The 12826-nt window shown below is 38.0% G+C and overlaps 1 protein-coding gene across 27 annotated transcripts in view; it reads right to left on the reverse strand.

Moving 5' to 3' along the window:
* Positions 1-12826, reverse strand: part of PBRM1 (polybromo 1) — a 107566-nt gene that overhangs the window by 72684 nt on the left and 22056 nt on the right. For all 27 annotated transcript variants that reach the window (XM_082414431.1, XM_082414413.1, XM_082414412.1 and 24 more), the window contains 5 exons: positions 10633-10701; positions 9530-9628; positions 6107-6192; positions 2744-2839; positions 2034-2125 (listed from right to left, as the gene is read on the reverse strand). In XM_082414431.1, the coding sequence (XP_082270557.1) occupies positions 2034-2125; positions 2744-2839; positions 6107-6192; positions 9530-9628; positions 10633-10701 (442 nt within the window). The remainder of the gene's footprint in view (positions 1-2033; positions 2126-2743; positions 2840-6106; positions 6193-9529; positions 9629-10632; positions 10702-12826) is intronic.

Below are 12826 nucleotides of genomic sequence, written 5' to 3' on the forward strand. Positions count from 1 at the left end.
TTTGGTTATTATTTGCCAGGTGTATCTTTTTCCATCCTTTGACATTCAACTTTCCAGTACACAGTTTTATATTGAAGATGTATCTCTTGTAACTAGCATAGAACCTGATTTTTTAAATATCCAATCTGGAACTGTCTTAATTGGAAAATTTAGGCCACTAACACTGATTTCTGATATAATTTTTGGAGTTGTTTCTCTCTATCCCACTTTTTCTATGTTTCCTTTTGCCTTCTTGCCTTACTTTGTGTTGGTGGGAGAAGACTGCAAGCTTTATCTGTTTTTTCTTTTTCTATTGCTCACTTCATTCCTCTTCTTATAGTGACTGTGGATGGGTGCTCTTCTCCACCTCCTTCTCCACCCCCTTAGGGATATGCAGTGTGGTTTGCCTCTAAAACAAATCACCTCAAGAGGCCAGGACACACTTTGAATTCTTATGCCTTCTTTCCATCAGCTCTTTCTTGTTGCTCCAAGATCATGAGCTATCCTTTCTTTGCTATTTTCACTGTACCTACCCCTAAGTTGTTTCCAGGAGCAGCAAGCAGAAAACCAAATATATTAAAACCTCAACTAAATTAAGGATAAACAGGTTCTGAATAATAGCCTGAAGGATCTACTACATACAAAGTTGGTTGGCATCTACTTTGTTTTCTTAATACCTGAGGTTACTAAATTAAGAATCCTCTTGTGACAAAGGTACTATTTATTAGAAGAAAAAAACAATAAATGCTTTTTAAGAATTTTGTAAGTGGTATGGTCTTCCTTCAATTTGTTATATTACTATAAGGTTAATGAAGTAACCAAATGTTAGAAGGAAACCTAAACATAACATGTGTGTCACTTTTACAGTTAGCACAAAACAAAGATAATGAAGAGATAAATTTTCTTTCACTTTTTGATAAGGCCCGATTTAAGTTAAATAAAATTTAATTCTGTAGATGAGTGTCAAAAAATTAAATTCATACTCCAGCAGTCTAGAGTAATTAGGAAATTCTATAGACTTGGGACTTCCCTGGTGGCACAGTGGTTAAGAATCCGCCTGCCAATGCAGGGGACACGAGTTCGAGCCCTGGTCCAGGAAGATCTCACATGCCGCGGAGCAACTAAGCCTGTGTGCCACAACTACTGAGGCTGCGCTCTACAGCCTGCGAGCCACAACTACTGAGCCCCCGCGCGCCTAGAGCCCGTGCTCCACAAGAGAAGCCACTGCAATGAGAAGTCCGAGCACCGCAATGAAAAGTAGCCCCCACTCACCACAACTAGAGAAAGCCCAAATGCAGCAACAAAGACCCAACACCATCAAAAATAAATAAATAAATTTATTTAAAAAAAAAAAGAAATTCCATAGACTTAGTAGAAAATAAGACATAGCTAGAAAAATCTCTTGTGTCACACCTGATTATAAAATCAAGAGAGTAATTTCATAAAATGAATTTTGTATCTACATATAAAAAATATTTACAGTAAAATAAAAAAATATTATATCACACTTAGGAGAAAGACAATGAAATCAAATATACCTCTACAGCTGTTCTTTATTACTATTTTACGAACTGTGTACTTCTACACGGATTCCTAGTGCCCAATGCCCTTTGTTTCACCTGTTTAAATGAGAATGCTGCTCTGATCATAATTTACAGCTATCTTTAGATCATAAGCTCTAGGTGAGAAGAAATTATAGTCTACTGAAAATATAAGCCTGGAAGTCTAAGATGATGTGAATGTCTCCCTGGGATTTCCTGATGGTGTCACTAGCACTCACTATCATCATAGGTTTGAAACCAGAATCTGCTAAGGCTATCAAACTAATGGATTTTGCACAAGTATTTATTTACTTTGATACATGCTTTAACACGAAATAAAGTAGTAGTAAGCTCTTGATAAGTTTGCCAACCAAGAGTGCAATTAAAATGTAGCAAAACAGGTATGTACTCCAAAAACAGACAAACTCCCAGCCAGACCAAAATAACTATAATTTTCCTTAACCAGAAGGATCCACTGAGACACCACTTAACTAGTCACAGCTTAATGCCTACCAGCTAAAGCAGCATCCTCTTCACTTTCTGAGCCATACTGAAGTGCCATGGTAATTGCTGATAAACGACCCCCTTGGACTGCTCTTTTATTACTACAAAGAAAAACAAGCAATTAGAAGGCAGGGAAAGATGTTATAATAATTTGGTTACTTTATAGGAAGTAAGAACTGTTAACAAGGCATTCACATCAAAGAAAGAGTTTCTATTCAACTGCCTCCTCAATTTACTTTGTACTTTTTATATTCCCCACAATCAATCTTAACCAAGATGCCTAATTTTTTTCTCTTAGAAAAGAGGGAGTGGCGGTAGAAAGCCTAAAGCAGGCTACTTGCAATTTGTTTTTTACTTAAATGCAGCACTACTTTTTTAATGAAAAATAAAGATTCATTCATAATTGCTGGTTAATTCTAAATATGCTCAGATTTTACAATGAAAAGAAATTCTATTATGAACACAAAATCTTTCAGCATTTTACCTCACGTTTTACTGGTAATATTAAACTCTACCTGACAAACAACTTCTGCTTACGTGTTTTCTCAGAGGTGAGGTCAGGCCTACTATGCCTTTTAAGTAAGGTATTTGACAACAAATTCTCATAATAACCCAACTACACCCAAAAATATTACTTCAAGATAGTCATCAAGAAAATGCTAGCATGCTTATCCTCATAAACACGGGTCAGCTCTCAGACTAAACACACTCTCTCTCACCGGTAGTACTTGTTAGTGGGATTTCTCTCTTCACCAAGGCTGCCTTTACTGTGCGAAGGACCTGTCAGCCTGGCTGCAGCCAAATTTGATGGAGTCCTGTCCAGAGACAAGGTTAAAAAAAACTCAGAAAACTGACAGCTGAAATCAGAATGCTGAATAACAAAAAGGAAACAACCATTTTCTTTTTCTTTTCTTAAAAAGAAACACTCAGGGACTTCCCTGGTGGTCCAGTGGTTAATATTCCACGCTTCCACTGCAGGGACCCCGGGTTCCATCCCTGGTCAGGGAACTAAGATCCCACATGCCACACGGCGCGGCAGAAAAAAACAAACAAAACAACTCAAATATTTCCGAGCCTCTACTGTGCAGGAGGCTTTGCTCCAAAATCTGGGACTCTGTGGAAAAGGATAAACCAGGGCTGATCCCAGACAGCTTATGGTCACCACAGTGACCATAGGATTTAGTAACACAGCAAATGTCTGGGTCAGCAGAAAGCTTCAAAAGTAGCCACTCAATCTTTCCATTTCAGGTAGGAGGAAATGGAATCCCAGAAGTAAAAGACTTGTTCAAAGTCACAGTCCTAGCACAAGGTAAGCTAGGATGAGACTTCAGATCTCCTGATACCTGGCCATATTCTTACTGCAAATATAAATATATACTACTATACATCATATACAAATGTAATATTACAGGCATACATTGTTTTATCTTGCTTTGCTTTATTAAACTTCACAGATACTGCATTTTTTACAAATTAAAGGTTTGTGGCAACTCTGAATCAAGCAAGTCTTTCGGCACCATTTTTACAACAGCATTTGCTCACTTCGCGTCTCTGTGTCACATTTTGGTAATTCTTGCAATATCTCAAACCTTTCCATTATTATTATATTTGTTGTGGTGATCTGTGATCAGTGATCTCTGTTGCTACTATTGTAATTATTTTGGGGTACCATGAACCACACCCATATGAGACAGCAAACTTAATAAATGTTGTGTGTGTTCTGACTGCTCCACCGACCAGCTATTCCCTCGTCTTTCTCCTTCTCCTCAGGCCTCCCTATTTCCTGGGACACAACAATGCTGAAATTAGGCCAATTAATAACACTACACTGGCCTCTAAGCATTCAAGGGAAAGTAAGAGTTGCATGTTTCTCGGTTTCAATCAAAAGCTACAAATGATTAACCTCAGTGAGGAAGGCATGTTGAAAGTTGAGACAGGCTGGAAACTAGGCCTCTTGCACCAGTTAGCCAAGTTACGAAAGCAAAGGAAAAGTTCTTGAAGGAAATTAAAATTGCTACTCCAGTGAACACAGGAATGATAGCACAGTAAAACAGCCTTACTGCTGATATGAAGAAACTGTTAGATAGAAGGTCAAACCATCTACAACATTCCCTTAAGCCAATGCCTAATCCAGAGCAAGGCCCTAACTCTCTTCAATTTTATGAAGGCTGAGAGAGGTGAGGAAACTGCAGAATCAAAGTCTGAAGCTAGCAGAGTTTGGTTCATGAGGTTTAAGGAAAGAAGTCATCTCTATAAAAGTGCAAGGTGAAGCAGCAAGTAGTGATATAGAAGCTGCAGCAAGTTATCCAGAAGATCTAGCTAAGATTATTAATAAAAGTAGCTGTAACTAAACAACAGATTTTCAGTGTAGACGAAACATACTTATCATGGAAGAAGATGCCATCCAAGGCTTTCACAACTAGAGAGGAGAAGTCAATGTCTGGTTTCAAAGTTTCAAAGGACAGGCTGACTCTCTTGTTAGGGCTAATGTAGCTGATGACTTTAAGCTGAAGCCAGTGCTCATTTACTATTCTGAAAAATCCTAGGGCCCTTAAGAATTATGCTAAATCTACTCTGCGTGTGCTCAACAAATGGAACAACAAAGCCTGGATGACAGCACATCTGTTTACAACATGGTTTACTGAATATTTTAAGCCTGCTGTTGAGACCTACTGCTCAGAAAGAAAGATCTGGAAAATAGTACTGCTCACTGAAAATGTACCCGGTCACCCAAGAGCTCTAATGGAGATACACGAGATTTGTGTTGTTTTCATGTCTGCTGACACAACATCCATTCTGTAGCCCGGGGACCAAGGAGTAATTTGGACTTTCAAGTCTTATTATTTAAGAAATACATTTCGTAAGGCTACAGCTGCCACAGACAGTGATTCCTCTGATGGATCTGGGCAAATTCAATTGAAAACTTTCTGGAAAGGATTCATTATTCCAGATGCCATTAAGAACACTTGTGATTCATGGAAAGAACATGAACATTAACAGAAGTTTAGAAGAAGTGGGTTCCAATCCTCATGGGTGACTTTGAGGGGTTTAAGACTTTAAACTACAGATGGGGTGGAAACAGCAAGAGAACTAGAATTAGAAGTAGAGCCTGAAGATGTGACTGAACTGCTACAATCTCATGATAAAACTTCAACAGTTGAGGACGTTGCTTCGTATGGATGAGTAGAGAAAGTAGTTTCTTGAGACGGAATCTACCCCTGGTGAAGATGCTATGAAGATTGTCGAAACAATAACAAAGTATTTAGAATATTACATAAACTTAGTTGATAAAGCAGCATCAGGATTTGAGAGGACTGACTCCACTTTTGAAAGAAGTTCTGTGGGTAAAACGCTATCAAACAGCATCGCATGCTACAGAGAAATCATTAGTGAAAAGAAGAGAGAACTGATGGGGCAAATGTCATTGCTGTCTTGTTTTAGGAAACTGCCACGGCCACCCCAGCCTTCAGCAACCACCACCCTGACCAGTCAGCAGCATTAACAGAGGCAAGACCCTCCACCAGCAGAAAGACTACAACTTGCTGAAGGCTCAGACGATGGTTAGCATTTTTAAGCAATAAAGTGTTTTTAAATTAAGGCATATACACTTTTTTTAGACCTAATGCTACTGCACACTTAACTACAGTATGCTGTGCATATAACTTTTATATGCACTGGGAAACCAAAAAATTGTGTGACTCACTTTAGTGTGATATTCACTTTATTGCAGTAGTCTGGAAATGAACCTGCAGTATCTCCAAGGTATGCCTGTACATATATTTATATAGGACACGTTATATGTTTAATATACATTATACATAATATGATATACAATATATATATATTTGTATAAGGCAATAAAAGTATACAGCAGTGTTAAGTCTTAAAAATTGTTTCTTTTTAAATAAAGCCCTTCAGCTGCAATGAAGGGACTGGGTAAGAGTTAACACTACGCTCTTCAGAATCATATTACCAACTGTAAATATAATCTTGAAATGCAACATGCATCTTATTTTCCACTATACTGAGAAAATTTGGCAAATAATAAAGGTACAAGGATTTAAGACATTTTTTTAACCTACCTCATCCGAAGGCTTGACTTAGTCATTTCATGATGTTCAATTTCTGCCTTTTTCATATAAAATATTTTCTTAATAGAATTTGCATCCTGTTAAGATAAAATTACTTGGCTTAGAAAAAGTATAGAGAAAACGGGCAGTTTAAAATGCCCGCAATCATGTACTGGACACTTTCTATGGCACTCCTTCCATCTGGAGTAGACTTCCATTCAATATCCAGAAAGCTGCATCCTCTAACCTTACCACAAGCCTCCAAAACATCTCCATAATTAAATACAAGTTGAAAAGCCACCTAGCTCTTTCACAATTAGTCAGGTAAGAGACAAAGACCTAATGCCGAACAGGAAACAGGGAAAAACAGGGGTGAAAATACAATGAACTCTACCTGTGTACACTAACCTTAAAACTGAAACAAAGGTACATTTCTAAGATTAAAGATAAGGCATGTAAATTTAGGATGAATATACTTGCTTAAATTAACAGCATATATCAAATCCAAGTTTCCCTTCTCTCCAAAATTTAGTTTAGGAAAATTAATCAGACCAAGAAGTAAAATTCTTAACTGCATCAACAAACAATTGGTACTACACTATTAAAATGTCCTATCAAGGATTAAGAATACGAGGATTTCATTCCTGATTTCCACTCAAAGTTTCTTAAAAAGATGCAACATAAAAGTTAAAATTAACTACCAAAAGAAACTGAATCAGCATTCTGTAAATCTAAATGATTTTACTCCCAAAAGATTTTCTGACCATCCTTTGCTAAGTTCCCAATGATATATTATTAATTCTAGAAATTTCTACAAGCAACTGTCACTACAATTCATTATGTAGAAGGACTACAAAACTTCTAGGAGAGAATTGCAAAGCAATGAAATAGCCATTTTACATTGTGTACTATATACTACATAGATTGATTTTTATATCAGTGAGGTTTAAATGCAGGGACTACATCAATATTTAACTACAAAGTGAATCAAAAATAAACCTTGTCTGGCACAGAGAAAGACATGCACATGAATGGATTAGAACCAAGAATCCAGAAATAAACCCATACATCTAGAGTCAACTGATTTTCAACAGGGTTGCCAAGACAATTCAATGGGGAAAGAATAGTCTTTTCAACATAAGGCGCTGGGACAAATGAATACCCCATGGCAAAGGAATGTGGACTCCTACCTCACGCCTACCTCATGTATATAAAAATTAATTCAAAATGGCTCAAAGATCTAAATGTAAGAGCTAAACTATAAAATTCTTAGAAGAAAACGTAGGTGTAAATCTTTGCAGCCTTGGATTAGGTAATGGTTTCTTAGATAAGACAGTAAAAGCACACGCAACCTAAGAAAAAACAGACAAATTGGACTGAACCAAAATTAAATACTTTATTAAAATTAAAGACTTTTTTTTTTTTTTTTGCTGCACCACTCAGCATGAGGGATCTTAGTTTCCCAACCAGGGATGAATCCCGTGCCCCCTGCAGTGGAAGCACAGTGTCCTAACCACTGGACTGCCAGGGAATTCCCCAAATTAAAAACTTTTGTGCAGCAAAGGATACTATCATGAAAATGAAAAGACGATCCATAGAATGGGAGAAAATACTTGTAAATCATATGTCTGGTCTAATGTCCGGACTATGTAAAGTACTCTAACAACTCAACTTTTTATTAAAAGACAGATAACCCAATTAAAAAATGGGCTAAAGATCTCAACAGACTTTTTTTTTTTAAAGAAGACATATGAATGGCCAATATGCACATGAAAAGATGTTCAACATCACTAATCATTAGAAAATGCTAATCAGGGAGTTCCCTGGTGGCCTAGCAGTTAGGATTCCGGGCTTTCACTGTCATGGCCTGAGTTCAACCCCTGGTGGGGGAACTGAGGTCACGCAAGCTGCAAGGCATGGCCAAAAAAAAAAAAAAAAAAAAATGCTAATCAAAACCATAATGAGATAGTACTTCATACCCACTAGAATGGTTATAATAAAAACAAAACCAAAAATAGAAACAAGCATTGGTGAGGATGTAGAGAAATTACACTTGCACATTGCTAGTGGGAATGTTGGTGCAGTGGCTTGAAAAACAATTTGGTGGGGACTTCCCTGGTGGCGCAGTGGTTAAGGATCCGCCTGCCAATGCAGGGGACAAAGGTTTGAGCCCTGGTCTGGGAAGATCCCACATGCCGCGGAGCAACTAAGCCCGTGCGCCACAACTACTGAGCCTGCGCTCTAGACCCCATGAGCCAAAACTACTGAGCCCACGCACCCTAGAGCCCACGTGCCACAACTACTGAGCCTGCGTGCCTCAACTACTGAAGCCCGCGTGCCTAGAGCCCGTGCTCCACAACAAGAGAAGCCCACACACCGCAATGAAGAGTAGCCCCCGCTTGCCACAACTGGAGAAAGCCCGAGTGCAGCAACGAAGACCCAACGCAGCCAAAAAAAAACAAAACAAAAAAACAAAAACACAACAATTTGGTGGTTCCTCAAAAAAGTTAAAAATATAGTTACCATGTGGCCCAGCAATTCCATTCTCAGGTATGTATTCAATAAAAATAAAAATATATGTCTACATAAAAACTTAGACATGGGGCTTCCCTGCTGGCACAGTGGTTGAGAATCCGCCTGCCAATGCAGGGGACACAGGTTCGAGCCCTGGTCCGGGAAGATCCCACATGCCACGGAGCAACTAAGCCCATGCGCCACAACCACTGAGCCTGTGCTCTAGAGCTCGCGAGCCACAACTACTGAAGCCCGTGTGCCTAGAGCCCGTGCTCTGCAACAAGAGAAGCCACCACAATGAGAAGCCTGAGCACCACAACGAAGAGTAGCCCCTGCTCGCCGCAATTAGAAAAAGCCCATGCGCAGCAACAAAGACCCAACACAGTCAAAAATAAATAAATAAAATAAATAAATTTATTTAAACAAAAAAAAACTTACACATGAATGCTCATAGCAGCATTATTTATAATAGCCCAAAAGTGGAAGCAACCCAATGCCTAGCAACTGATGAACGGGTAAATGAAACATGATATATACGTTTAATTGAATACTATTTGGAAATAAAAAGAAATACAGGCTACAAAATGAATACCTTGAAACCATGATGCTAAGTGAAAGAAGCCAGTCACAAAGGACCACAAATTGTGTAATTCCATTTTTATGAAATGTTGAGAATAGGCAAATTCACAGAGACAGAAAGTAGACTGGTGGTTGCCTAGGGTTAGGGAGGTTGGGAGGAAATGAAGAGTGACTGCTAATTCATTGTGGTGATGGCTACACAACTTGGTGAATATACTAAAAGTCATTAAATTATACACTTTGGGTAAAATGTATGGTATGTGAATTTTATCTCAATAAAGTTGTTATATAAAAATATTGGTCTCTACTCTTATCAATGAAAGCAACAACAACAAAACTAACCTTGAATACTTGAGAACCAGGCTCATTATAAGTTTTGGCATTTTTTGCTAGGAGATCTATATCTTTGGCCATTGCATGAACACTCTTGTAGCTTCCATTCTATAGTAAACAACAAAATACAGCAGTTCCTCTTAAGCAACATGACCTTTAAAAAAAAAAACTCTACGTAATTTTAAACCGTCACCATATTCTAAGACTTCATTGGAAAGTACACGTGTGAACACTATATAAAGTCATCTTCTCTTTTATAAACTATTACTGTGGTCCATTTACAAAAAAGTTTTTGAGATAGGTAACAAAACCAGAGCTACACTATTCTCATAAAAACTTATACTTTTTAAAAAATCAAAAAAGGTAAAAGTTGTTTTACTAAGCAAACATATAGTGTTTACTGTGCCAACCACTGTTCTAAATGCTTCAAGAATACTAACTCATTAAAGAGTATAGACTTTGGAGCCAGACTGGATTCAAATCCTAACTTTGTTCATTAGTTGATGACTCAGGCAAGTGACTTACCATCTCTGTGCTTCAGTTTTCTTATTTGTAAAATGGGAATAATAACAGTATCTACCTCATAGAGATGTTATAAGAATTAATTAGCTAACACATAGGAATTCTATCTAGGTGAGTGTTACTTGCTGCTATTACTGCTGAAGACACAGGTAGGGGGGCACTCAAAGAGAACAAAGTCTCTATTTTCACTAACCTTACACTCTCAATGTCTGTTGTAGGTAACTTTTATTCTGAGATATCCTAAAACTATTTGGAAGCAAATAAAAATAAACAACAAAGCTTTTGTTCCCAATGTACCTTTCACAATCAGAAATGGCGATGACCAATGCGCTTTAATTTTTGTCCTAAGGTCAAGATTTACTATGCCAATGAAAATTTTCCTTTCCTTCTTACAGAAAAAAATGCAAAAGGGAAGCTGAGTTTACTCCTCCAATGCTATACTCAGTAACATCTCTAATTTGTTTACATTATATTGCTAGTAACTCCTTATAGAGATACCTGCTTCTCTGTTTTTTTAAAAGGCCCTAAAAAAGGACCACAGGCCAATCTGCCCTAAATGATGTTATTTTTACATATGGTCACCTTCATACCTGTATCCTCTGGGCAATGGTCTTGAGGTCTATAGGCTCCTTAATTATTGCATAATAGTCTGGATATTGCTGGAAGACAAAACCCAATCATGCTTAATAAGTTAAAGTATCCAGCTAATGAGAAAACAAGGAAGTATACTGACTATCTGTTAATCAATTGAGCAGCTTTGTGAGATTAAGGCTAAAGACACAGTTTATACAGCATTTTGTTATATTTGAAGCAGAAAGCATTTGATTTTTACAAGCTTCATGAGATACCCAACAGCATGTTGTAGGACTTTACAGTTAGTATTTGGTAATTTTCATTATATAACTAATACACCACAATTTAATGTTTTTAAATTTTCTAAATTCACAGATCACACAATTTTAAATTTAAGATCCCAAGATATCTATGCCAGGAAATGAAGCAAAAGAACGTTTTTGAAGGGCTTATTATAATCTCTTTTAATTTAGCAATCTAAATAGCACAATTATATCCTATTTCACATAAAATAGTAAGAATCTACAAGAAGGGCTTCCCTGGTGGCGCAGTGGTTGAGAATCTGCCTGCCAATGCAGCGGACATGGGTTCGAGCCCTGGTCTGGGAGGATCCCGCATGCCGCAGAGCAACTGGGCCCGTGAGCCACAATTACTGAGCCTGCGCGTCTGGAACCTGTGCTCCGCAACGGGAGGGGCCGCGATAGTGAGAGGCCCGCGCACCGCGATGAAGAGTGGCCCCCACTTGCCACAGCTAGAGAAAGCCCTCGCACAGAAACGAAGACCCAACACAGCCATAAATAAATTAATTAAAAAAAAAAAAAAGAAAAGAATCTACAAGAAGTCAGGTTGCAAGATTTGTTAGCTTCATGTCTAACTTAATGCTTCTACTTATCTCAGTCAAAATAATTTTTTTCAAAATAAAACACATTTTCAATGAAAATACATTAAAGAATCAAAGCAAAATTATAAACAATTTCTGATTTCTTATCAAATATTATAGCTCAACAAAAGAAAAAGAGTTAAACATGTTAGAAGAATATACTCGAAGGGTTTCACAAAGCCTGGAGTTCATTCACTGCCCTGAGTCTTTCCTACAGGTTTTATTCCTTGGAGAAAATAATTGAAGTCAACCAAAAATCAAAAGTTGGTCTTTTCAGTGGGGGACAAGTGTCGAGGGAAGTCAGACTGTGCTCTTCAGGCTCTTCCTACCTGTTCAAATCCTTGGAGCCCAAAAAACAAAAGCAACAACAAGAACAAGAGACCACAGCGTTCAATTACTGCGCTAAAGGGATGATCTCATTTCGTCTGATCCCTCAGCTTACCCCTCTCTATTTTCTTAACCCTACTCCTTTCCTTCCTTAGATCAAACCCCTTGCCTGCCCCTTCTCTTCAACAATTCTACTTCTGAGAAACAATTCAGAAGACAAATTATGGCAGAGACACCCAGGCTAGGGTACAGCATAAACCAAGCTGTTGGCCCAGGTATTCCCAATCTACCTCTCCCATTTTGCCAGTCTCACTCAGGAAAGATTTATAAAGGAAAGGAAAGGAAAGACCTTCCAGGTCTCAGTCCTTGTTGTCTTTCAAACTGTCACACCCCAAGGGACCAATGGGAATCTGCTTTCCCGTATCAACTCCTGCTGCATGGTGTCCCTGAAAACCCTCCCAGAACGGGGGAACTGGGTAGTAATGTTTTAGTCATCCAGCTCACCCTTGATGGCTTGATCACTACTGATTGTTATCATGCAGAGTAAGAACAAATCCTGAGTAAAGACTGTACTCTTTTCTTATTTCTTTATTGTGGTAAAAATACATAAAATTTACCATTTAACCTTTTTAAGTATACAGTTCAGTGGCTTTAAATACATTCACATTATTGTACAACCATCACCATCACCCATCTCCAGAACTTTTCATCTTCCCAAACTGAAACTCCATACCCATTAAACAACAGCTATCCACCTTCCCCTCCTGTCATCCCCTAGAAACCACAATTTTACTTTTTCTCTCTATGAATTTGGCTACTCTAAGTACCTCCTAAAAGAGGAATCATACAATATTTTTTCTTTTGTGACTGGCTTATTTCACTTAGCATGTGTTCAGGGTTCATTCTTACCGCAGCATGGGTCAGAATTTCATTCTTCTTAAAGGCTGAATAATACTCCATTGTGTGTATATACTACATTTTATTTACTCATTCACATGTAGAGG

The sequence above is a fragment of the Balaenoptera physalus genome (assembly GCF_965194825.1).
Source record: "Balaenoptera physalus genome assembly, chromosome: 11".
Classification (NCBI taxonomy): domain Eukaryota; kingdom Metazoa; phylum Chordata; class Mammalia; order Artiodactyla; family Balaenopteridae; genus Balaenoptera; species Balaenoptera physalus.